The 27,190-nt window shown below is 42.5% G+C and overlaps 1 protein-coding gene across 2 annotated transcripts in view; it reads right to left on the reverse strand.

The window, feature by feature from the left end:
• The window catches only part of PDE6C (phosphodiesterase 6C), a gene marked incomplete at its 5' end in the record, with an annotated part of 60,014 nt that extends 41,662 nt beyond the window's left edge, over positions 1-18,352 (reverse strand). For both annotated transcript variants that reach the window (XM_079899652.1, XM_079899651.1), the window contains 8 exons: positions 56-103; positions 5,730-5,796; positions 5,900-5,964; positions 6,958-7,032; positions 10,252-10,392; positions 11,423-11,512; positions 11,617-11,769; positions 17,873-18,352. In XM_079899652.1, the coding sequence (XP_079755778.1) occupies positions 56-103; positions 5,730-5,796; positions 5,900-5,964; positions 6,958-7,032; positions 10,252-10,392; positions 11,423-11,512; positions 11,617-11,769; positions 17,873-18,352 (1,119 nt within the window). The remainder of the gene's footprint in view (positions 1-55; positions 104-5,729; positions 5,797-5,899; positions 5,965-6,957; positions 7,033-10,251; positions 10,393-11,422; positions 11,513-11,616; positions 11,770-17,872) is intronic.
• Positions 18,353-27,190: the final 8,838 nt, after the last annotated feature.

Raw genomic sequence — 27,190 nt, forward strand, 5'->3', positions numbered from 1 at the left:
TCAGTGCCGCCCCCCTCCCCGCACTGACAGGGGAGGCCTGGCAGAGGGCAGTTACCTGAAATGTGAAGTATTCATCCGCTGGGGCGTTCAGCATGTTGCAGATCTGTTGCAAAGCAAGAGGAGCCATTAAGCCACAGAGCAGAACGAGAAAGAACGCGGGGAGCAAGGGTTTCCTCCCTGGGTCTCCACAGCTCGCAGACAAGTTATTCACCCTAGACCTCAGTGAGGCCACATGTGCCAACAACACGCTGGAGTCGAGGTGGGCTGGGACCTGGGCCCCCTTTACTGGAGTGCTTGCATCTGAGCAAACGTCTCCTGGAGCAACAGAATACAAAGAAACTATAAGGGACTAAAAATAACTGCATGCATGCCCCGCTGGGGCAAATCACGAAGGATAAGACACAAAAAGGCCACAAACCAACTGCCACTCCTGAGGCGCCAGGAGCAAAGCAGGGGACTGCTGTGATCCCTGCACACAGCACGGCCAAGGGGGTGGGCAGACTACTTAAACCGCCCCTCCGGCCCGACCCACCAACCCGCCCCCACCCTCGCCCCTCCCAGGAAGCAAACAAGGGCACCTGTGTCTTGTTTTTCTCCCTCAAGCTGCGAGTGCCAATGAAGCCTCGCCTGAATTTCTCCTCTGGCCTCTTACCAACTGCTGTTGATTAAAGAGTCCAAGGACCTGGGTGGGTAACAAAGTTAGCTTCTCTTCTACTAATTAAGTCACTGGATGACATTTAGCCCCATCTCTGCTCCTTCCTACTCTCTCAGCCTCTAAGGATTCTTCTTCCAAATTCAAAGCAACTAGTTGTTCAGATCAAGGAGAGGAGGAGTCTAAGCAAAAGGGCCTTTCTGCCTGGGCAGGTGTGGCAGCAATGCTGGGAAGGCTCTGTTTTCCTTCTTTTTTTTTTTTTTTCTGATGTGGGATCCGGGTTGGAAGAAAGTGGCTAAGGGGCAGGAGGGAAAAGCCAGACAGCCTTTTAGGTACGCCAAAGTAAATACTCATTACGAGACATCACTTTAAGTACTAAACTCAGGGACTATTGCTCACATCCATAAGGACAAGAAATCATTCCATTTTTGGGTCATTTCGGATTATCTTTACATCAGGTCAAATCAACAAATGGGTCTTTTTTTTTTTTAAGTAACAACCAGTGGATTTAATTTTTTGGGGGGAGATTTTTTTTTTTTTATTCAAATGGCAAGTCACAAAAATTATAATCATTCTCATCAGTTCACTCAGTCCCGTGTAATTAATTTTTTTTCATCTTGATCTTTTGTTAGCACTTTTATGAATTCATCAGTTTTCCATTAGAGTTCTGAAAATGCTTATTCATTCAGTTCAGCAATATAGTCAGTTACCAGAAACCTGTACTTGTCAGAGTCTTTTCCATGAATTCCTTGAAGATAAAACCCTTTTATAGGAATATATTTGCAAAAGCATCAGAGTAAACCCAGAACTGTCTGTAAATGACAAAAGACTTAAAAATGACCACGGTTAAAGATTTGATGAAAGTTCATAATAATGCAATTGACAAGGAAATTTAGTTATTTCTGAGATATATAAAGCAATAACTAGAATTATGACTTATAACATTACACCAGAACATATAAGATTTTTAGAAATTTCATGTAATGTCTGAAACATTTATATTAATGTCTTAATAAAAGACAATATCTTTCTTTCCACCAAAATTACATTAGATACTTTATTTCTGTTTGTTTGTTTTTGTTTTTCCAGCATCATGATTTAATTAAGGGAGCACATTCATTGTAGAGAATATATTGATGACTGTAAATGTGACTCCTCATTACAGCCTTAAAATATTTGAAACACCAAAGCACAAAGATGTCAATTATATATCCAGACTACAGGTACAAAACAAATACATGCATTTTCCATGCTCCAAAACTGAGTACACACTGTACTGTCACAGGGAAGGGGTTTACCAATGAAGACCTGACAATAAAGTACTCAAGAATGATATACCAAAATAAAATATAAAATAGGAGTTTATAAAAACAAGTTTGACAATAGCAGAGAGGACCCTTTGCATTTCTGAGCAAAAATGCATTTCATTATATGTACTCTCTCCTAAAATGAATAATCTGGTCACTTGAGAATGCTCTGTTTATTTCTTCTATTATACTACAACATTCTCCATGTGTTGGAAAGAAAAGTATTGTGCAGTATTGTGCAGTATTGTGGGATAAGCATACATGTGGATGGAGCAGCACAACTGCTCCGGTTCTTACAACTCACTTCCAGATAAGGAGAAAGTGTTATTCACTAGTATGGCCCAGTCTTAGCCAATATTCAGTTTGGAAAGACACTGGGTTAAGATCAGAATGATCTGAAATTCCAAGTTCTAGAATTGATGATTTTATATGCCACTGTATTAGCCAGGCATCTTTTCTTTCTATTTTAAATTTTTATTGGAGTATAGTTCATCTATAATGTTGTGTTAGTTTCTACTGTACAGCAAACTGAATTGGCCACACATACCCATATATCCACTCTTCTTTACATTCCCCTCCCATACAGGTCATTATAGAGTATTGAGAAGAGCCCCCCGATAAATTAGATACTTTAAATCATAGCATTTTAAAGTTAGAAGGCCCTTTAATAATTGTTTAAGCTTTTCTTTTCAAAGATGAGGAAATAGAAGCCCAAAGAGGATAAGTGATTTTGTTCAAATTCATGGGATGAAACGAGAACCGGGATCTCCAGTGAGGGTGCTGGTAGAATCGCCTCTCCTGCTAGGGGCTGGGGAAAGCCCTGATTTGTATCATTAACCAATTCCATATTGTAAATACTCCCACCATGGAGGATTTCAAGTTGTCAACAGTTTAACAACCTGCTTACCAAACTCCCCAAAATCTACCAGTCTGGTGAGTAGGTAAGAGCAGGCCTCTCTATCTAGTGCACTAACTGTGCCGGCCCCTCTGGCCCAAGGGAAGTGCTTTCTGAGAGTGCTTGAGCCAGGTCTACTGTTTTTGTACTACTCTTACAAAGCAAATGGGACCATCTTTCAAAGTTTTTGTCAGTATATACAGTCTAAGCATTTAAGGACTCATTTGTGCTATCCATTCATTTTTATAATCTAATTTGAATAAAGAACATGAACTGATTGGCTAAGCATCCTTCAGGTGTGTGTAAAAGAGACAAAAAGCAGTTTAGTTCTCTTTTCTGATCTTTCCATCAACAGTATCTGTTTTGGTCCAGGCTTTTCCAGCCTTTCGAGAACATCTATAGATGGGTCAAGGTCCTCGAGGCCAAGTATTTCACTCAATATTCAAAAATCCCTGGTGAAAAAAAAAAAAAAATCCCTGGTGGCACAGTAGATAAGAATCCTCCTGTCAATGCAGGGGACACAGGTTTGATCCCTGGTCTGGGAAGATCCCACATGCCGTGGAGCAACTAAGCCCGTGTGCCACAGCTACTGAGCCTGCGTTCTGGAGCCCGCAAGCCACAACTATTGAGCCTCAGTGCCACAACTACTGAAGCCCACACACCTAGAGCTCATGCTCCACAACAAGAGAAGCCACCGCAATGAGAAGCCCGGACACCGCAATTAAGAGCAGCCCATGCTCATCACAACTAGAGAAACCCTCACGCAGCAACGAAGACCCAACGCAGCCAAAAATAAATAAATGAATAAATAAATTTATTTTTAAAAATTGCACATCACTTTTATTATCCAGAAAACAGCATATATGGAATCTAAAAAAATGGTACAAATGAACTTATTTATGAAACAGAAATAGAGTCACAGATGTAGAAAACAAACATGGTTACGGGGGAGGGATAAATTGGGAGATTGGGATTGACATATACACTCTACTATATATAAAACAGATAACTAATAAGGACCTACTGTATAGCACAGGGAACTCTACTCAATACTCTGTAATGACCTATATGGGAAAAGAATCTAAAAAAGAGTGGATATATGTATATGTATAACAGATTCACTTTGCTGTAGTACAGCAGAAACTAACACAACATTGCAAAGCAACTATACTCCAATAAAAAAAATTTTTTTTAAGTGGGGCATAAATTTCTTTATACTGGCTACAGCAGCTTTGGGGTATCAAACTTGATAAAAACCCTAAATAGAGCCTGGTAGATGGGATGCTGGGAAACCGAGGACAGGGGCCAGTGGTCAAGCTATTTGGCTATTTTGGTGAGGCTGAAAAATTGTGGTATCTGTGGATTCAGTTAGGAATGAATTGGAATATTTTGGTCATTACCACCACGTCAGGAAGGACATTTAAAAATATTTCAATTATAAAAAAAAAGGGGGGGCGGGAATTCCCTGGTGGTCCAGTGGTTAGGACTCCACGCTTTCACTGCCAAGGACCAGGGTTTGATCCCTGGTTGGGGAACTAAGATCCCACAAGCCACGTGGTGTGGCCAAAAAAAAAAAATGTTTTTTCAAAAATTTTCAATTATTTTGGGGCAGTTTTGAAAACATGACATTTGTTAGTATATATTACTGTTTACTCCTAACAGACATAAGATTGCTTCTCCCTTCTTTTTCTTTTCTTCCCCTTTGGCATGTCTCTACACTAAGAGATCATGTCACCTGGTAAGGCCACCTGGTCCTGTAAACCAACTAAGCTCAGAGTTTGGGCATCCTCCTTGAAACCCAGGGTAAATCATCCCCACACAGATAGAATATCTTGCAGTCACAATAGAATTTTCCTTACTCTGTCACCATTCTGAACCCAGAAATGTTCACACTAAGCAGAGGCAGATTTATGACAGTAAAAGAAAAAACACTAGACAACCTAGATTTTGTTTCACTTCTCCTATGACCCTTGGGTGACTCTTTTCGTCACTGTAATTCACATGCCCATATACTAAATAATGAAGATGCATGAACACTAGCAAAACACAATGCCAACACTAAAGAAGAAACAACTATGCAAATAAATGCTTAAAAATTTTTTTTTAGAAACTTGGGTTTGAAGGGGGAAGAAGGAAAAATGCCAACATAAAGAAACATTAAAAGCACTGAACATTCTTGCGGGGAGGAATCTTGATGCGAAAAAAAAAATGACACAGATGGTGGAACAGCCCAACTAGGGAGAGAAATCAGCCATGAGAAGGAAGGAAAGTATGGTCAAGGCCGAATGGGAAAGCTACAGAGACCTGGTCCTCTGGCCCTGAGGCCTATGGGACCTACCGGAGACCTGCTGTTTGTTGTCTTCCCACCCCTGACCTTTCTCAGCCAGACCTGGCCTATTGTCCCCCCATCCCACCCTCCCCTGAGAGACCAGGGCAAAAATCTTCACTTCATCTATCAACTCACTACATTTTGCTTGCAATCAGTGGCAAAGTTCTTTCTTTATATATATTTTCCTTTTTGTCAGTAATTTTCCTTGTTTCAAGAGTCTTGACCAAGGGAACTATACTTAAGATCAAATTAAACCCAGAATGAACCATAGTCATGAACTGCCAAAGGATGTCTGAAATTTGTGTGGCCGCAGAATAAGAGGTTGGGGGATGGATTACTCTTTCTCATGTTAACTAAATATTTTCTTGTAGAGTTTAGGAGTTTCTAGTTCACTTACATTTGACCGCCAAGATTCCTCTCTCCTATGTCCTGTGCCAAACCTCACCCTTACCTGGTGCATTCTTACTTTCATAATTGTTCCCATCTCTTGGCTAATGAAAGTTTCATCCAATGTTATGTAAGATTTGAATTTGTTCAATAACTTACAAATCCATTTTCAGCAACGTATGTTGGCAACCCACTAATGAGAGTCCAGTGGTCCGCAGGAGGTGTCCTTGAAGAAGATTAGAAGAAAGAAAATCATTGCTATACAGAGAAATGCACTGGATACAAAAATAAAACGGCAACTCCTGCCGCTGCCTCATGGCAATACTCACGGAATGACTCTGATCTCTTCTTTTCCATGTAAAATGTAATCAATGATTTTATAAAACATGACTTCCTAAGAGGAAAGAAAGAGAATATGAGAAAAATCTTTCTTCTCAAAGAAGACACTTTTCCTTAATGAACTTATATTTTAAAATTTAAATAACACCTTATTTCCCAACCACATTTCTCTGCATAACATAAATTACCAAACTACTCATGTCCTAATTATAAGCCTGTCATAAGACTGGAAATATCACTGGCCACTTATCTATACGAACAAGCCTATTGAACTAATATTAGAAAGGTGAATTCAGCCTAACAGCTTCTAGGGGAATCTTGTGTTTTAATTTCTTTCTATTGTCCAGAAATAACCGACTAATCACTCCAGGGGAATGAGTCATGGAATTTCTCAACCACAGTCAATGTTTTCCCTTCCCAGCTGTACAGGGACCAGTGGTCAAGCTTCCAGCACTTGCTTTTCTGAACAGGGTGCCTCGGAAGCAGGATTCGGTGGATACATTGTCAAAGCTGGAAGCAACTTGAAAACTAGTCTTTCTACTTCTTTGGGCAGATGAAGAACCTGAACATTCCATCCCATGCCTTCCCTTTCCTGTGTGCTGGGGATACCGTGGTGGAACAAGCTTCCTAGGAAGCTTGCAGTCAAGGGGGAAAGTAAATCTAACCCAACCCTTCCCTGGAGATCCCAGTCCAGGGTGTCAGAAGAAGGTCCTGGGCTCAGTGTGTTTAAAAAACTGTGCAGGAGGCTCTGATGCATCCCTCCCTATGGAGAAGCACTGATCCACCCAGGCCTGGCTTCACAGAAAACGAAACTGAGAAGTTAAACAATGAGTGAAGGCGAGAGCCACCCAGCTGGTTTGGGGCAGAGCTGGGACTCGAACCTCAACCTCCTTGTCCGGTGCTCTTTCTACTACTCCAAGGCCCCCCAGGAAGTCACAGGACTAGAACCTTCTAGTCCTTCTCGAGCCAGCGCTCTTTCCTTTACGCATGGCCTCCTCTAGTTCTAGCGCCTGGTACAGGTATCATCAACAGAGACGTCTGCACTCACTCTGCCATCTGGTGTCTTTGGACCCTTATAAGGCTCGACTTCTCCAAGCTTGACAGGCCACTCATCGTAGAATTCCTGGAGGCAATTACATTTAAACATTATGAAGCAAACTGTTCCATGACCTACCATATCTTATACGAAGGTCATTGGTTTGCACGTTTTATGTTAACTTATAATCCTGGAATTTTAAAGCTCTTTTTCAGCAATACCACTTATGAACTTGTGACTGTGAACAAGTCAACCTTTTTAATCTGTAAAATGGGGACAATAATAAAATTTATACTATAGGGTCATTGTGTGGATTAAATGAATAATACAGAGCACCTACCCTGACACATAGCTAAAAGTACTTAATAGATAGCAGCTCTTTTATAGACAATTAAACTAAATCCAGATAGGTTAAGAGGCTTGTCCAAAGTCATGCAGAATGGACGACAGTGTTGCTTGCCTTACCCAACATTCAATTCCCCCTCTTCCTTGCTAACAAAACCTGATTTTATTTAGTTATCAGGTGGTGATTTGTTCAGGGAAGATGGGCCCTGCACAGCTCACGAGTGGTCTGTGTAAGGTGGCTGGAATTAGTTTGAGGGCAGGTATGTGGCCTGGATATGGACAGTGAAGGAGAAGTCTTCCAAGGGCCTTCTGATGAAAGGTTTTCTTTAGACGAAGGGCGATGAGAATGATATTTGTAGGAAATGTCTCCCAATTTTGTCATGTCTGTGAACCAGGTCTTGAGCTGCAATAGCCACCTTACCACCACAAGAAGAGACCTCACCAACAATGCTGAAGGGAGCAGAGACTTTACCAGCAAAAAATGAAAAGCACCAGGGACTCTGATGCCTGTATTGAGCTCTGAATTAATCAGCCATAGAACTGCCCTATTTGGGGACTTCTTGTTAAATGAGATAATAACTGTCATATTACTAAAGATGCTTTTAGTTGGGTCTGATGTTACTTGCAGCCAAAAGCATCCTAACTAATACAGTCAGCTAGAAACTCCCAGAGCCAGGATCAGAACTCAGCCCTCCTGACACTTGGTCCCATGTTTATCCACTTAGAACAATTATTGTGAAAAGATCATTTCCAATCACATGGAGAGTAATAAATATAGATGATATGGTATTCATTAGTTATGTTGAACTAGGAGAGCTCCAACAGAATTAATGAAGCAAGATGAGAAATGAGCATTATATTGTGTAATATTAAATATTTTTAAATTTCTACTTTAAAATAATTTTAACTTTTCAGAATATAAATCCTCAAACTGGTAATAAAAATACACTTTATTTTTATGCCCTAATATGTGCTGGACACTATATAGATATAGATTTAGACATTTAGCTATAGATAGATAGATATGAATATACAATTTCCAAATAATCTCAAACCCTCACAGCTGATGAGAGAAGTCCTCATTTTACAGATGCATAAACCAAGAATCAAGGAGGTTAAAAGAAGTTGCTGAAAAGAAGCACAAAATCAAAGAACTGACACTACCCAACTTTGAGCCTTACTATATAGCTACCATAATCAAGAGAGTGTGACACCGGTGGAAGAATAGACAAAGAAATCAATGGAACAGAATAGAGAGCCCAGAAATAGACCCACACAAATATTATCAATTGATCTTTGGCAAAGCAGCAAAGGCAATGGAGAAAGAATAGTCTTTTCAACAATTGTACTGGAACAATTGGACATCCACATGCAAAAAAAAAAAAAAAAAGAATCTAGATATAGATCTTATGACTTTCATGAAAAACAACTCACAATGGATCATAGACCTAAATGTAAAATGCAAAATTATAAAACTTCTAGAAGATGACATAGGAGAAAATCTAGGTGAACTTGGGTTTGGTGGGATTTTTTTAGATACAACACCAAAAAATGGAAAAATTAGACTTCATTAAAATTAAAAGCTTCTGCTCTGCAAAAGATACTGTTAAGAGAAAGAAAATATAATACTCTGGGAGAGAATATTTGCAAAACACATATCCAATACAGGATTTGTATTTAAAATACTTAAAAATGAATGATAAGAAAATAACCCAATTAAAAAGTGAGCAAAAGATCTGAACAGTCATCTCCCCAAAGAAGACATACAGATGGGAAATAAGCATTTGAAAAGATGCCCACATCACAGGTCATCAGGAAATGCAAGTTAAAACAATGAGATACCACTACACACCTATCAGAATTTCCAAAATCTGGAACACTGACAAAACCAAATGCTGGCGAGGATGTGGAGCAACAGGAACTCTCAATTATTGCCAGTGGGCATGCAAAATGGTACAGTCACTTTGGAAGACACTCTGGCTGTGTCTTACAAAGCTAAACATAGTCTTATCATGTGATCCAGCAATAGCCCTTCTTGGTATTTACCCAAAGGAGTTAAAAACTTACGTCCACACAAGAATCTACACACATTAACAGCAGCTTTATCCATAATTGCCAAAATTTGGAAGCAACCAAGATGTCTTGCAGTAGCTGAATGATTAAGCAAACTATGGTGTATCCAGACAAGGGAATATTATTCAGCATTAAAAAGAAATGAGCTATTAAGCCATGAAAAGACATGGAGGAAACACAAATGCATGTTGCTAAGGGAGATAATTTAATCTGAAAAACCTACATGCTGTATGATTCCAACTATACGGCGTTACAGAGAAGGCAAAACTACAGAGGGAGTACAAACATCAGTAGTTGCCAGGGGGCTGGGGAGAGGAAGGGCTCCATAGGCAGAGCACAGAGGGTTTTTAGGGGGGGAAACTATGCTGTGTGATACTGTAATGACAGATATATGACACTATGTATTTGTCAAAATGCATAGAACAGTATAACACAGAGAGCTGAATGTAAACTGTGGACTTTAGTTAATAATGACATATCAATATCGATTCAACAACTGTAACAGATGTACCGCATCAAGGCAAGATGTTAATAACGGGAAAGGGCGGGGGTAGGGAAGGAAGAGGTCATGTATGGAAACTCTCTGATCTTGCTGCTCATTTTTTCTGTAAATCTAACATTACCCTAAAAGAATAAAGTCTATTAATTAAAAAAAAAAAGACTTGTTGAAGACATATAGTCAGGAAGTGGAAAAGCCAAGCTTAGATCTTTTTTGCTCCAAAAACGTACATGTTTACCTCTATACCATACTTTCTTGGCACTGGTTCTTACGATCTACCGTGACTAGTAGTTTACATAGCGTATCCATTTTTTTTTAATGGATTGCATTTCATGTGATGTGCATTTTATAGGGGATGTTAGGTGAGACCAAATGTAGGGAACAGTGACCTTCTCCTTGGTCATGTCCAGCAGTCCAATGGAGTATCGTTCACAGTTCAGGTATGTTCTAACAGTGTAGAGAGCTTTGTGAAACTGTCGCTCAACATCTGTGAGCTCTTCAAATACTTTGTTGGCTGACCACATGAGGATCTGAAAGTCAGTATTAAACAGAAAACAATCAGAACAAAATACAGTACGAAGAGGAGCATCAGTCAGAAGAAAGCAGGAGGTGCATCAGATAAAATGAATTGCATTGCAAACAACGCAATTCCATTTCGGCACATGTACATGTCCAACAGATTACTCAGATTTTCTGAGTGGGATGATGAGTAGACCTTTTGCAAGGATGTGGGTTTATGAAAGGGGAGAAGCCATGATTGGTCCCCATGTCCAAATGTTTTGGCTCAAAGGGCAAGTGATCTAACAATAAATGCAGAGACAGTTCCTGGGCAGAGGGTCCAGTATTGGTGGCCCACTGGCTCCTGCCGGTCCCTATGGGGAGAAAGCCACATGCCTCCTTCCATGCATCCTAAGCTAGTCAAAGGTCTCCTTACCCGGATAGTGAGCCCAGGACGAGACCTTGGAAGTCCTCCATCCTAACCACCCTCCCACCATTGTACTCATGAAGAAACAGAGGTCCACAGAGCGGTCCAACTCAGGTATCCTGGCTACCAATGTTGTTCTTTATCCCTCTGGCTCAAGGAGGCAACAGAGGAGTGATGTGCTTCTCAAATTAATACCTTTACTATGTATTGGGTTGGCCAAAAAGTTCGTTCGGGTTTTTCCATAAGATTTTACAGAAAAACCCAAACGAATTTTTTGGCCAACCCAATACCAGGAATACATAGTTCTGCTAAAAGCTTTATGTGAACTAATTCATTCAATGACCATTTAATAGTCACAACAACCATGTGGGGTAAGTACTACAATTACCACTGCTATCTCATAGAGGAAGAAACCACAGCCACCCAGGATACGGACCGAAGAAAGCAAGCCAGCTGTACCTACAGATAGAGGGACAGGAAGATGGGGTGGGGGGAGGGGACATAAGAGGACACTGAGGATAGACGTTTGGGGATCTTATCCATGTGGTGTGGATAGGAAGGGTCTGGGCTTGTTGCCTCTGGGTTGCTTTGTCAGACAGGTCAGCATGGAGTGGTTAATGTCACCTTCTCTTTACCTGACTTCTTCGGGATTCAATACTGTACAAGTAGTTGGTATGATGAAGCTTTAGGATGACAGAAACAAAGCTGAGGTATTTGGAAAAGACCTACAGATGGCAGAGAAAAACAAATTAGGTGTGACATCTTTCTTTCAGTTATACAACAAATAAATTTCCTGCGCCTCCTATGGGATGCCCAGGGTTAGCGTTACCTCTTCATCCCGTTTGGAAAATTCAGATGCATCTACTTTGTTAACTGCCATAACCACAGCAAGAACCTCCTTGCCCGTCACGATGGGGGTTGCCAGCAGGCTCCTGGTGACATACCCGGTTTGTCTGTCCATGAAGTCAGAAAAATGGCTGTTCTGCAAGATACATTCACACATTTGCCAAAGCAGCATAGGACCATGAGTGTAGATGTAGGAATGGCAACAGATCGTCCTCTCTAGTCCAAGTCCTACCAACAGATAACCAGGGCCGCTGCACAGTGGTCCCGAGCAAACAGTCCCCACCCACCTCCCACCCTCAATTAGAGAGAATGAATGGAGCACAGAATGAAACTGCCCGTTTCCGAATGAGCATTTCCCGCCTGAACTATGGTCTATCCCGGTTAGGCTGAGGTTGGGCCAGGAGAAAAGAGGTGATGTTGTGGCCAAATGGAAAGTGAGGTTCTAAGAGGGAGGCGGGGGGAAGATGCAGGATTACAACAGGCAGAAAGTGTGTGTCAGAAGGAGAGCACAGCTGGGATTCCGCAGAGCTCTTCTTTTTAATCACAGCAGTAAAATGTGCACTTGAAAGCACTCAACCCATCATAACACAAAGAAAAAATTATTAATCCCCCAAACTCCTCCTCCTTGAGGAAATCCATGTTCCTGCTTAGTACATCTCCTTCTATGCCTTTCTCTCTGCTCAGACAAAGGGTTTACTTTTCTTTTTTTAAATAAAATTTCCTTTTCTAATTTTATACAATCCTTTCGTCACTTAACACTACCTTACGAACTCCCGATGTGTACGATGTGAACCCATCTTCTGGATTCTCGTAGACCGCTCCACCGTGCGGGGGCCCCGGATCTGCTCAGCCAGCCTCTCCTGATTCAGTCCGCTGATAGTTTTCCCCACTGCAAACAATACTGCACTAATCACTCTTGCTTTTATTTTTATGTGATGGACTCCCCGAAGTGGAAATTCCTTTTGCTGGATCAACAGGTATATGCAGTTTTTACTTAACGCTAAGGGCTTTTACAGATGGTTGAAATTCTTACCTCTCCTGGTCATTTATGAGAGGACCACCCTCTTGCCAGCACCAGATACTTATCAGTTTCTCAAAGTTCTACCAAGTCAATGTCTCTCATTCATATTTTTTATTTCTTTCCTTGGGGAAAATGAAGTGTATCATCCCAGATACAAACTTCAAGTAGTAGAAGTGAGAGCTGACTCTAATACAAGAACCACGGAAAGGGCAGAGTGATGAGTTTGGAGAGGCACACAAATGGAAGGGCTCGGAGGAAGGTCAAGGACAGCAGTTATCTTATTAGCTGTAATTGAGAGGAATACCCACTCTAGTTGGGTGTAGACTCAGCCTGCTGTGGGTCCTGACTGTCTCCCCTTTGAGTCTTCTTCAATTAGAACTGAACTTTCCACCTGACTTTGAGACTCAGTGGCCAAAATTAATGTGGTGTTCCTTTCACAAGTTGTTCATTTCTGCATGTTGATGGTGCTTCTAAGAGCAGCACAAATCGTGGAGGCTGGCCTCTGTTCAATTTCCCAAAGTAAAAATGTGAGAGTCCACTGGTGTGTGACTTCCAGGCCAGAGTTTGCAGCAGAGAACAAGGGCTGCTTCGTCAACACACACAGCTCTGCTCAGAGCAGTAGACCCGGGCTGTGCCTCAGAATCACCTGCAGACTGATGCAGATTTGCAGACCTCACAGCAGACCTACCAAATCCTAACTGCCTACAGTGGAATCTGTCTTCACCAGGAATCTGAACTTCTGGCGGATGAATCAGTTCTGTGGAGGATCCTTAGAGATGTGAGATGCTAAGGGATTCAGATGCAGCCCTTGACCCCAGATGTCTTCTATACCTTCCCGAAGCGGAACCACAGAAACCAACTACTTATGTAGGAGGCAGCATTGCATAAGGGGTGAAGAAGGTTCTGGAGTCAGACCTCCTTGGCTGAAATCAGGCCCAGATTTACTAGCTGTGAGACCCTGGGCGTGCTACTTCACCTCTGCATCCTCATTTTTTAGTCTGAACATGGAAACAATGAGATCATCTACTGTCTAGAGTCTCTGATGTGAAGAGAATAACATAGTGTGGGCAGAGCACCTAGAAAAGAGTCTGACACATATTAATAGTAGGTGCTCAATTAATACTAGGAAGAGAGACCCGGGACTTTGGGGGCCTCCCTGGGTGAGAAGTCATTCTGATTTTGCGTTACCATTCTGCTTCTACTTCTAGCTTTTCTAACCCATTCCAACCACTGAAGAAATTAGATGCTTTTAGCAGATGTAGGCCTCCTATGCCCAGGAGCATGCTCGCTCCTGAGGGCTGAGTCTCTGCCCCACGCCAACAGAAGCCCTATTTTTTTGCTAACTGCTTTATCTGTGACTTCTCTCTACCTCCTGCAGAACCTTCACTCAGTCCAGAATAGCTCCAGATTTTGGGAGGTTCTTTCTCTTAATCCACTGCTATAGCCCAGGCTGGCTCACTGTCCATCTTCCTCCTAACCCGTTATGCATTACAGAACGTGATCACTTTCACTTACACCGTGATGCTGGGCACTAAAGGAATAACCAAAACGCCCCAAACATGCAGCGTTTCTTGGCAGACGCTCTTCACTCTACAGCTTCAAAACTGGATGCTAGTTTATTCTAGATTCTAAACACAAGGAAATGTTCTCACATTCAATTGGCTATTTTGAGAAAATGACTTATAAGTTTCAAAATTTAATGCTTGCTTATCATTGCATCTGAAAATCCTGGACAAAACCATCTGTCAAATTACAGGGTAGGGTGAGGCAAGGTTTTCCAGCTTTGTATTTTCACTGGTTCAAGCAATCCTTGGTGAAGTTGCTTTGAGTAAATCCTGTATCTTTCGGACTGACAAACTCCCCTTGGTGGTCATTCTTCAAAGAAGCCAATGAAGGCAACTGGGAACATGGTTTAGAGCAGCGGGCCACCTGGATCCCTCAGCCAATCTTAGCATTGTTAAATTCTGATTAAACATCTCAAGATCCAGAGTCAGAAAGAGAGAAGGGCAGAAAGGGAGCTATAAGCACCCTGTTAATTATTGAAAACTTAGGATTCTCGCATGGCTTTCTTTTAAACCACAGTCAGGAGAACCACCCATAGAGTTAATCACCAGCTTTCCCAATACAATAAGAAATGATTAACTTGTGGAGGATATGTCTCAGTTTCCTGTTATTAAGTTTCCCTGCCTTTAACCTGTTTTAAAAACAGGCCATAATCATTGACCCAGTTTTGGCCACCTACACCCAGCCCCCAACTTCTCTTGGCATTAATATAATATTACCATAGCTTTCATTTATTAAGCACCTACTAGGAGTCAGGCACTTTATGTACATTTCATCTGTACATTTGGTTACTCTGTTTCTCAGGTGCAGAAACACAGTCCATCACGCAGTTACCTTGTCTCAGACCTGGATATACGCCCAGGTCACCTGATTTCAAAGCTCCCACCCGACACCATGTGGCTTCTCTGTTGCCAAAGCTGGGAGTATCCAGTTCTGCCTCTGGTCTATGTGTGAGAAGTCCTTCCCTCCCTGTGCCCACACTGCCAACCAGGGAGGAGTCCTGTGTGGTCAGGGCTATGGCAAAAAAAAGGAGGCCTTGGAAGACCTGGTTTAGGAGCCCAGACCCAGCACCTCCTGCCTAACTGACCTTGAGAGGATTCTCACATATACAGGATGGAAATAAAAATACGGTCCTTGCCCTCTGCACAGGGTCTCGGCCAGAATCAAGTGAGATAAAGAACGAGAGAAATCTTCACCAAGTGTCAAGTGCAATGAAAAGGTGAAGCGTTAATAGAAATGTCACTTAAAACATTTCCAACTCCTTTCTCTTTGCAGATTTTACCACAACTTAAGCGCGGTGAAACTGCAGGGCTGCGCGGTGGGATGAGGGTGGGAACAGAGCGAGGAGGCCTCATCCTCTCCAGCCACTCTCAGTTACCGACCAGACCCTGGACTCCAGGAGAGATGCAGCCCCCCATGACCGCAACTTCCTGTCTGCCCAAGGGAATAAACTAAAGGCTCCAGGAGCCCTTTCCATCTAATCATCCACAGTTGATTTGAAATTTACTTCCCCCTCTTACATCTGTCCATCCAATAGACCAGCGGTTTTCAACATTGGCTGCATATTAGAATCACCTGGGGAGCTTTTAAAAAGTACTCCTGGCTGTGTCCCAGCCTCTGAGAGGCTGGTGTAATTGGTCTATTGGGAGTCTCACACATCCGTGTTTTTAAAAGAGCTCCCAGTTTGATTTTAATGTGCGTCCAGAGTTGAAAAGCACCATTCTCCGAGGGAAAAAAAAATGCTTAGAAGCAGTAGAAACGGAGAGCAAATGAAGTCTTTGTCCCTCCTCTGAGCTCAGGAGGGTGGGATGGCGTCTGACTTCACACATACTCAGAAAAAGGGAGAACAGAGCGAAGTGACCCCGCCTCCCCCCCATTTACTGCCCTGTGCATATGGGGTGCCCATCATGGACAGCAACACACCCAGGCCACCTGATCGCTTAAGCAGCTCCTTTCTATCATCCTGTCCTCAACAGAACTGGGCTCATTCATAAAGGAGTCGAGCATAAGTCATTTTATCCATCTCTTCTTTTAAAAAAAAAAAGGTTTTCTGAAAAAAAACATCTTGCGTGTCACTTTCTTAAGTTTGCTGTCCTAGTCATTTTGGAGATGGCCTCAGTCGGAGACTGGCAAGAAGCATATTCCTGTGAGAAAACCTCAGGGTGTGCAGGCATAGCCTCCTTGCTGGGGATCCAAGAACTTTGCCTTAAGGGCCCAGAATCCTACTTAAACCAGCTGAAACGTACTGCAGGGAGGGATGGTAAAGAGAGAGGACTCTCCGGTGCCCAACGGCAACCCTTGCCCCTCTGGGCTGTCCTGTGGCTGTTTGCTGAGCGTTGCTAATGTTTGACAACTTCTGCACCTTCTGGATCCGCACGGCCCCCCTCCTGTAATCAGCTTCAAGAGGCATGTAGGGGATTATCCTCCCGCCTCCAGCTGCCCCTCCTCCACAAGCCGGCAATAAACCTCTACACAGTAAGCATTTCAGGGGCAGCTCCCAATCAATTCTGTTCCATCATCGTCGAACTCTCCCCTTTGCTAATAGCAAATCAAAATGATGGGACGTGTGTGTAGGAGAAGGGCAGGCAGGAGACACTCCAGGCTGGGACCTACGGCTATTGCTGAGGAGGGGGATTATGGGTGATTTGCATTTCCTTCTTTTTGTTTATTTGTATTTTCTAATTTTTCTAAGATGAACAAGCATTACGTTGGTTAGGAGAAAGTTAATTTTTCTGCTTTTAAAAGAGCATAATAATTTATGCAATATACAATTAGTCTTCAGGAGGGTCCAAATGTCCCATTTGCAAGATTGGAAATCTTGATAGACCTGAGTTATGAGGGGCTGAGATGGCCAAATGCACTTAATCATCACCTAAATTCACCTTTTTAAGGATCCAGATGGCAACATCTGAACTTTCGGAGGGTATCTTTTTTCTTTTTGCACCTTTGATCTATAGGTGGGAGAATCATTCAGGAGCCAATTCACCCCCAAACAGCTGAGTGTCTTCAAAGGATCGTGGGTGAGAAGCGGTTCAGGGGTCTTGGCATCTGGTGTATTGGCTGATCATCTCACCAGTGAGCGGCCTGCTTTGCCCTGTTGGTCAGGACAGTGCCCAGAGCACAGAGGAGGTGTAAGGGAGCAGGTGTGGACTGTACCAGGCCCAGGTGAGGCTGCCCAATAAAACACCCAGCATTCCATGGGGCACACATTATCCCCTGTTGATCTCAAATTCAGATAGAACTGGAAATCTTGTAATTTTTTTTTTTTTTTTTGTGGTACGCGGGCCTCTCCCTGTTGTGGCTTCTCCCGTTGCGAAGCACAGGCTCCGGACGCACAGGCTCAGGGGCCACGGCTCACGGGCCCAGCCGCTCTGCAGCATGCTGGATCTTCCCGAACCAGGGCACGAACCCGTGTCCCCTGCATCGGCAGGCGGACTCTCAACCAACTGCGCCACCAGGGAAGCCCTGAATCTTGTAATTTTATTTGCTAAATCTGGCAACTCTCGGCCCCGGTGCTCCTCTTCCCCACCACCCACTCCCCAGCCAAGCCAATGTCACGAGGATGGCCCCTGGACCCCCGCTCTCTTTCCCAGTGTTCCTCTCCGACGCCACCAAGGCCTCCTCTCCGCTCCACTGTCACCATCAGGCCACTTACCTTTTTCACATCTGGGACATTGAAGGTTTTCTTCGTGTGAGCAACCCAACCCACTATCCCGACGTCCAGTGGAAAAACAACTTCTCTGTCGGGGACCACCAGGTTGTCCTCGAACTTGGAGGTGGAGGTGACGTCGAGCAGCTTGGAGGCCACCTCGGGCGAGCCGTTGCGTGCCCGGCACAGGAACATGCTGCAGCGGTCCGCCCGCAGCAGCTGCGCCAGCCTCTGCAGGGCCTTGTGCGCCGCCAGCTCCACGCTGCCGGCCTCCTCCCGCAGGGCCTCCAGCAGCTCCAGGCACAGGGCCGCCTCCTCCATCAGCGTCAGGCCCGGGAAGGACGCGCGGGCCGGCGCCTGCGCACCACCGGGCTCCGAGATTTCTCCCGCCGCCTCCCCCCGCAGTTTCCGGTCGAAATACGCCTTGGCAAACTGAGGGTTGTCCTCCAGGTATTTCTCCACCGTCTCTTGGCTGATCTCACCCATGGCGTGGCTTGCTTTGCTGCTCTTGTCCAGAATGGAAGACCCTCAGAGCACCACCAGAGGCAGAGTGCCAACAAAGAGGTACCTCCTGGTCAAAGATACCGGGAAAGCCCTAAGGGGCACCTCACAGGACCCCCAAAGGCTGAGCAGAAAGGTTGTTTAGCAGAGCTTTCAAACGACCTGTAACTCTTGGGATATGACAGAAGGTCCTGGCTTAGAGTGGGATTCAGGAAGCATGGGATTAAAGAGTTCTTCAGGACACGAAATCCCCAAGCATTATTAGCTCATAAATCCTCAGAGAATCCGCAGAGCGTCTTAGATCAGCCAACCAAGTAGCAAGTCAAAGTGACCATTCCAGAAAAATAGCTGAACCGTGGCTGCTGTCGGCGACAAGAAGAATCATGGATATATCCATTAATTATATTCCATAGGCATTGACAATACTACTTGTTCTTTCACGATAGCTCTATGAAATAAAACTATTTAGACCTCGGAAATGTCTGTTTGTTTATATGGCAACTTGAATGAACATTTGGGGGAGATGGAAGGGTTTAGCATAACACAACATAAAATCGAATATTAATCTTTCCTTTTCTTAAAAGTCCTATGATCAGCCAGATTGCTTGGCCTACTCTTTTTTTTAAATCCTCACCTCTCAGTTCCCCTCATTTAAAAACTTGACCTCGGAAATGTTTTAAGGGAACAGACCTTTGGCTTATTCTAGAGAGGTGAACATGGAAAAATATTTGCCCATGATTCAAGCCTAATCAAGCCGCAATTTATACAATAATCCTTGTCAAAAGACATGATCATAAAAGGCAACCCATGCGGCTGCCAACTAGGTTTTCCTGCTAAGCATATTAATTTGGATTTTGTTTTCCACAGTAATAGGCAGACCTCATGCCTTTTTGCTCCAAGGTACAGTTGGTTAAATCTACTGGATAATACCTGTCTTGTCTGTTGCTAGGATATTTTACATCTCGGGGGCTTCTGGCATGGAAAAAACACTTGCCGCTACTTACTTTTGTTTAATGTTCAGGTTATCAAGCTTTTACATAGATTAAGCACATTTTCCCAAATACTTAAACACTATTATGCAACTAATAAGCCGAACTACACATTTCATGAACCAATTTCCTTGAATATTTACAGGCTGATTTCAAATTTAGTCAAAGGTCTTTTAAGCATTTCAATAAAGCTACAAACTTTATATGGAGAATTCTCTTGAATGAAAACATACGTAACAGTTACAGTGACTCCAAAAGTTACTGTTTCACCCACATTTAAATCCACTTCAAAAATAGCAAGGCTATGGGTTTCATTTATTTCTCTAGACCTAATGCTTACCTCGCTAGAGTGATAATGGTCTTCTTAGACAGAAAAGAAGAAGAGATCCATTGAGGCTTCAGGTTCTAGGTCATGAGATAAGAGATTCTTGATGGGAACATGGTTTTCCCAGGGGAACAGAACCCACACTTGCATTTGTTGAACCATGTCACTTCCTATGGTTGAGTCCACTTGCTCCCTCAAAGGGTCTTGTGAAGTACACACCCTTTCTTGCACCTCCCTCTGTCACACCCAAGTCTAGTCTCAGGAGGGTCCTCCTCAGATTACTGTTTACTTCATAATATCCGAGTAGCATCTCATTATAATTAGAATAATGCACAGGTTTATCTCCTAAGAGAAAGGAGTTGAGTCAGCTGAGTCATACCTATGGGACCACCATTCATCTTCCAACACAGTTGCGGACACTCTTTCTCCCTGGTTGTTCTGTGTGACAGTGCAGTTCCCACTTCTCTCAAAAGCATGTGTGTGCTCACAATTCCCATCCTCTCCTCTTTACACACAGAGAGACAAAAACACATACCCATATCCCATACACAGATTTATACTTGAGGTATAAATCTGTGTATGGAAAAAAACCAAAATGCCCATATATGTTTACATTCCTCTACTTATAAAAATGAAAATGAGGGCTTCCCTGGTGGCGCAGTGGTTGAGAGTCTGCCTGCCGATGCAGGGGACACGGGTTCGTGCCCTGGTCTGGGAAGATCCCACATGCCGCAGAGCGGCTGGGCCCGTGAGCCATGGCCACTGAGCCTGCGCATCCGGAGCCTGTTCTCTGCAACGGGAGAGGCCACAACAGTGAGAGGCCCATGTACCACAAAAAAAAAAAAAAGAAAATGAATTCTAAAATGAAGCATATTCTTTTATAGTCAGCATTCTGTGTTTTGAAAACTTTATTTATTTATTTTTTGTCTGAGTTGGGTCTTTGTTACTGTACGCGGGCTTTCTCTAGTTGCAGCGAGTGGGGGCTACTCTTCATTGCAGTGCATGGCTTCTCATTGGGGTAGCTTCTCTCCTTGCAGAGCACGGGCTCTAGGCGTGCCAGCTTCAGTAGTTGTGGTGCACAGGCTCAGTAGTTGTGGTGCATGGGGTTAGCTGCTCCGCAGCACGTGGGATCTTCCCGGACCAGGGATCGAAACCATGTCCTCTGCATTGGCAGGCGGATTCTAACCACTGAACCACCAGGGAAGTCCACTAACTACTTTTAGATTCATTCATTTGTTTGTTCTTCCAATACGTGTCTACTGATGGTCCACTATAAGCAAGACATCATACTAGCTCCTGCGGTAGAGACTCCATGTTCCCCTTTTTTCTGATTTCCCTCTCCTCCGAGTTGTACGGGAAGATTATTCTTCTCTGCCCTCCTCCCCCAGTAGGGCCATGTGACTAATTTTGACCTACGGGTTGTAAGCATAAACGTCTCTTCCAAGTAGGAACAATCAATTCCCAGAGTGAGACCCTGGAGCTCCCCCTTCTCCCTGCTGCCACGCCAGTGCCAGATGTAGGGGCCTCATGAGTCCCTGAGTGAGGATGTCATGGAACAAAGCCCCCTGCTGACCTGAGATGGACATGTAGCATGAGTGAGAAATAAATCCTTCTTGTGTTCAGCCTTTGAGATGTGAGGGTTGTTTGTTACTGCAGCATAACCAAGTCAATCCTGACTGAACACAGGGGATGAGTAAGCCTTGGCTGCAGCTGTACAAGCACTAGTGGTGTAGCAAAGGAGATACTATTAGGACACAGAAAGTCATGAAGCACAGAACAGAATAGGATAAAAGCCAGAAGTGAGGTACATACATATAGCTATGAGACTTTACGTGATGTGGATATGGGATCATATCTAGACTGGGTAGAGGTGGAGTAGAAATCGAGTGTGAGCCAGGTAGTGGTAACAGCAGAAGCAATAGCATGGAATGCAGAGTAACAGGGGGACTAGTGAGAGATGAATCTAGAAAAGTAGGTTGGGCCCAGATTAGGGCCTCAAAGGCTAGCTGAGGATTCTGAACCCTGGAAACTCTTAGGGGTAAGAAATGACATTAGGGTTCTTCTCTACAAACTTAATCTGGTCATGCTTAAAAAGGTGACTTGGAAGAAAGAAATACTGGACATTAGGATACAAATTAAGAAGCTATATTGCATTTGGTTCTTTATCAAATACCCTAAAAATGTGTGCAGGCTTTGCCTCTGCAACTCTTCTTTGACCCTACAACTCTTCTTTCTTCTGAATTACAAAAGTAATTAAGGCTGTATATGATTAATGTAGTTACAGGGGCGTTCATCAAAAGCACAATTATAAATGGAAACGATTAGAAATAGCCTAGGAGGTTGAGTAAATAAATGACATTATAGTCATACAATAGGAAACCATACATTAATTAATAATCCTATTGTAAAGGTCTGTTTATTGATATGAACAGATATTTATTATGTGCAATAAATTGCAAGATACTATTGCAGTATGATTCCACATACACACGTACATATATGGAGGTGTGTATACCAAAATGTTAACAGTGATTATTCCAAAGTGGTGGAATTCAATATAATATTTTTTTTTCTTCTCTTTTGCTTACCTGATTTTTCTGAAGTATCTACAGTGAACATATATAATTTATATAGTAAAGAAATTCATTCATTATAAACAAAGTTTTTAAGGCTATTCTCACAGGCTATGGGTGAGGGTGCTTGGGAATGAAAAAGGAAGGGACAAATGCGAGACATAATTTCAGGCAACAATCAACAGGACAAGGGAATTGATTAGTTAGGAAAGGCAAGCAAGAAAGAGGGATCACTTCTGACTACTCTGCGTATTGGATGACATTTGATAAAGACAAATATTTTTTTAAGGGAAGTACTGGAACCCAGCCTTTTAGTGCACTCACAAATATCCTTCTCCTCCTCCCCTGTCCTTGACTGAATCCCATCATCCCTGCTGCTCTTTTTCTGGGGTAGTCCTTGCAGAGTCTCTGCCCTGTGTTGACAAGACTTTTGTGTCTCTGTCCTAAGCACTGAAAAAACAAAAATAAGAAAATGTAATATTTTTAAAATGACCAGACAGACACTTAGAATAAATTTTTAACACTACAAAATAATTGTTGACTTTGTTAAACTTCACCATTTATATCAGCATTTCCAGTTCGTTTAAAGAATACGTTTTTAAAGAATAGAACAGTAACTAGTGGGAAGAACGAGGAAAAAGACCAATATCTTAGATGTTACAGACATTGCCAATCATTTATTTAGACAAAGCATCTCAGAAACAATAACTAAATTGATGTGAAAACTCCATTCCATTTACACAGAATATTTTTAGAAAGATAAGCCACAAGTAATGATAATTAAAAAGTGATCATAAGAATAGCTAACTTTAACACAGACAGAGAATGAACTTGAGGATACGGGGAGGGGGAAGGGTAAGCTGGGACGAAGTGAGAGAGTGACATGGACATATATACACTACCAAATGTAAAATAGATAGCTAGTGGGAAGCAGCCGCATAGCACAGGGAGATCAGCTCGGTGCTTTGTGTCCACCTAGAGGGGTGGGATAGGGACGGTGGGAGGGAGACACAAGAGGGAGGAGATATGGGGATGTATGTATATGTATAGCTGATTCACTTTGTTATATAGCAGAAACTAACACACCATTGTAAAGCAATTATACTCCAATAAAGACGTTAAAAAAAAAAGAATAGCTAACTTTATAATATATAATCTGTGCCAGGCACCCTTCTAAGACCCTTATATATATATCATCTCATTTCATCCTAACAATAACCTTATGAGGTGTGTATATCATTATCTGTATTTTACAGGAGACAAATCGAAGCACAGAGAAATTAAATAACTTGCTCAAGGTCACACAGCTAGTGATAGTGACCTACCCCAAACTACGAGCTTAAATAGGAATAAATTTTAAAATACACCCATGAGGTGTACAAGATACCATAATAGCTGCTATAGGGGATCATACAAGACTTTTCCTTTAAGGAATTTAAAATCTAGACCTATATAATAAAATGTTAAACACCAATACAAGACTTAAATTAAAATTCCAGGAACTCATTTTAAAAGCCTACAGATATATCAAAGAATGGTTTAACTTCCTTAATCTTTCTGTTTAACAAATTTACATTTTCCAATAGTATACTATACTCATGAACACATGTAATATTTAATTGCTAAAATTTTCCACTGCAGTTAACTATTTCTGCAGGAAGTAATGCTTATTTAACAGCCCCCCCAAAAAAATGCACATGAGGTTGAAGCACTAACATAAAACTCACAACAATAGACTGGACTAACCTTGTGTATTTTGGATCATTATATTGGACCCCGCTCTTCAGCTCCACTTTAGCCAAATTCTCTGCTCCTACCATTATTCATCACCAAAAGGCATCCTCTAATGGCAGGGATTTCAGGCACATCATGACAGTCAACCACAAAGTGCCCTCTCACCGTGCACATTTGCTCTCATGACAGCTTCTGCCTGCACCAAATTGATGGACATGACCAGGTATCTCTGAGATAATTCATTTGGTGGAATCCATGTTATTTTCAGCGAAATTGATGAAACTGACTGATGGCTTTGTAATCACTGAAAAAATCTTTATGAAAAAAATTAGTTTGACTTTTTGTACTTGAAAACATTGGCTAAATAACTAATCTTTCCATTCTCCCACCAATTATTTTGACATCTTTTAAATGCAGTCAGAAGACAAATGCTACCCAATTTCCTTGTTATTAATTTTTCTTGGCCTCTCTGTCAGGATGTGGATGTAAATATCAGTTTGTACAAAATGGAGCTAGTTGGACATGCTTAATTTTTATGAGGCTAAGGACATAAATTTCTTGCATTAGTTCTTTTTTTCAATTAGGGTAAAACACTTTTCAATATTTCCTAGGAATTAGTGACTTGCTTGCTGCTGTATTAGTTAAGGTAACGCTAGCTTCTGTTACAGGTAACCCCTAAATCCCAGCAACTTAATCGAATGGAAGTTTATTTCTCATTCACATAAAGATAATCACTGGTGGGGTCCCAGGCTGATGGAGGCTTCACCAGCCAGCAGATGAGGAAAGACAGACAGCAAGGACAATTAGACGGGCAGCTTTTATAAGCCCCGTCTGGGAATGACACACAGCACTTTTGTCCACATTCCACTGACCAGAACATAGGCATGTGATCTTACAGAGCTGCAGGAAGTGAGGAGGTGCCCTCTGGCAGGGTGGCTTCTTTCCAACAACTCTACACCATGGAAGGGAAGTGAAAACTTTTTTGGTGAAAGGACAGCTAGCCATCTCTGCTACAGTTGTTAAATCCTGGGAAATTATATTTTAGAAAGAGTGACCTCTGACCAGGTCTTTTTAGAGAAGGATTTTATAAAGCTTACCTAAAGTGACTGATTTCGGTAAAACAAATTAAATCAATATCTATTGAGCAAGCACCTACTATGTGTAAGTCTCTTGAGAAATCCTGTGGAAAAGTTGGGGGGGGGTGGATACCAAGATGAAGGAAACATGGTCTGTCTCTCCACAAAGTATGACAAGGCAATGAACTTTTGTGTATATTATATACAGTCCATAAGATGTAATTTAGACCATAATTTTACTTCTAGAAGAAAAAAAGAAAAACGTTTGCAAAGAGAATATTTGTTTTATTTTCTGATTAAATATTTTCACTGTTGGAAAATTTGGAAATTACCAAAAAGGTACAAATCAGTAATAAACCTTTAAATGTCCCTAATCCTATCACACAGGTAATCACTGTGAACACTTTTCCTGTTGATATTATACCCACATCTGCATATTTAAAAAATTATTTTATGAAGATAAATTTCAAAGCACCGAATTTAAAAACACCAGTTGACCTGTACTCACGTGTTTATAAACATGAAGAAATTCGAGTGAGCATGCCAACAAACTGTTTTCCTTTGCTGGTGTCTGGGACACCAAGATTCATGATTTATCATTAAAAGAGAGGGGGGTGGGGGAGGAAGAACAGTTACATCAACTTTTAAGCATCTAACAAATAAATAAAAACGTATTGCTGCAAAAACAAGCTCCATAAAAATGCATTGAAATCCCCTATATTCATTTAACATATGGCACGAGCAAGGACCCCAAGAATACGCTCTGGAAGAAACAGTTGACAAGGGCTGGGAGAATGAGGAGAACTTTTCTGGCAGTCACAGTTGACAAGGGCTGGGAGAATGAGGAGAACTTTTCTGGCACTCATAACGGTCCAAAGGCAATTGGGCTCAGCCAGGAGCTCTCCATCACTGGAGGTGCTGGAGGACAGGCTGATAGATCTCTACTTTGGAATGTCAAAGAGGGGATCCACGCATTGGACACGAGATAGAGAGGTACCCTAAAGTCCTTTCCCACCTAGGGAGCATAGGTACTACCACATGTATGGCCACACGCGGGGTCCCTGCAGGAGCAGCTCTGGAGCAGACCTTATTTGAGCTGTTTGGGATTATACATCTTGTGATAAAATTAACCTCACCAGAAGACCTCCTAGTTAGCTGGTAGGCCTGAAACAGGGCTTTCTTAGCAGGAAGAAGGAGGCAGTAAGGAGTTAATTGCATCATCGTTGGCACTCCCGAGACAGCCCGAGAGTCACAGGAAAGTGGCAGGAGCCACAGGTGTTTTTTTTCAGGAGGCTCAGAAGTAACCCGAATGCCCTGTGAAGACCATCAAGTCTTTATGTCTCTGTTTGGCAGCCACCCTCCTCTACCTCCACCCGCTCTTATTTCAGGTCTGGCGGTAGCAAAATGGACCACATTCATCTCGGTCCTTTCCAGTTTGGGCCATGGAGACACAGCTGATAGTGTACAGCAGGCATCTTTACAAAAAAAATAGCTCTTTGCCATATCCCTAATTCTCATTCAGTCCAAAGCTGCATCTTCTGACTGCTTTGATCAGAGTAGAGGAACTCTTAACTCTGAATAGAAAGAGAAAAACACGGTCAGTGAATTGTGCCACGACTGCACAAAATCACATAGCTAGTCACAGCACTTCGACTTAATTGTCCATTGACGTTATAGAGTTTGTTCACCTCCCCCTCTTCTCCTCTCCTCAGTCAATTCACCTTAGCTGTTTTGAAAACAAAACAAAATTCCATTCTGGCTTTGAAATAAAATTGCAGCATAAACAATTGGTAGGTGTGTTTCCAAGTGGCTTGAGTGAAGTGTCACAGAGTAAGTAGGCGACCACCGAGGTTGCTAAAATATTTCCTGTCCTGACCAGGGTTGCGTTTCTGGAGAATATTTAACAGGGAGGGTTTTAATGCTTCTAAAGATGTTGAAACTAAAGAACAAATATTGATCCAGAGAGCACCACAACTCCCCTGAAAGAGAGTAAAAGACATCCTTTATAAAATGAAAAACTACTTGGCGGAAACAGTCCCAGACCGCTGCACAAGTAGCCCTCAGAGGGCCGAGGGGCCAGTTGCGCACGGCCCGGCCCAGGCACTAACGCACCGGGCAGCACCGCA

This window comes from Stenella coeruleoalba (genome assembly GCF_951394435.1).
Source record: "Stenella coeruleoalba genome assembly, chromosome: 16".
NCBI classification, from domain to species: domain Eukaryota; kingdom Metazoa; phylum Chordata; class Mammalia; order Artiodactyla; family Delphinidae; genus Stenella; species Stenella coeruleoalba.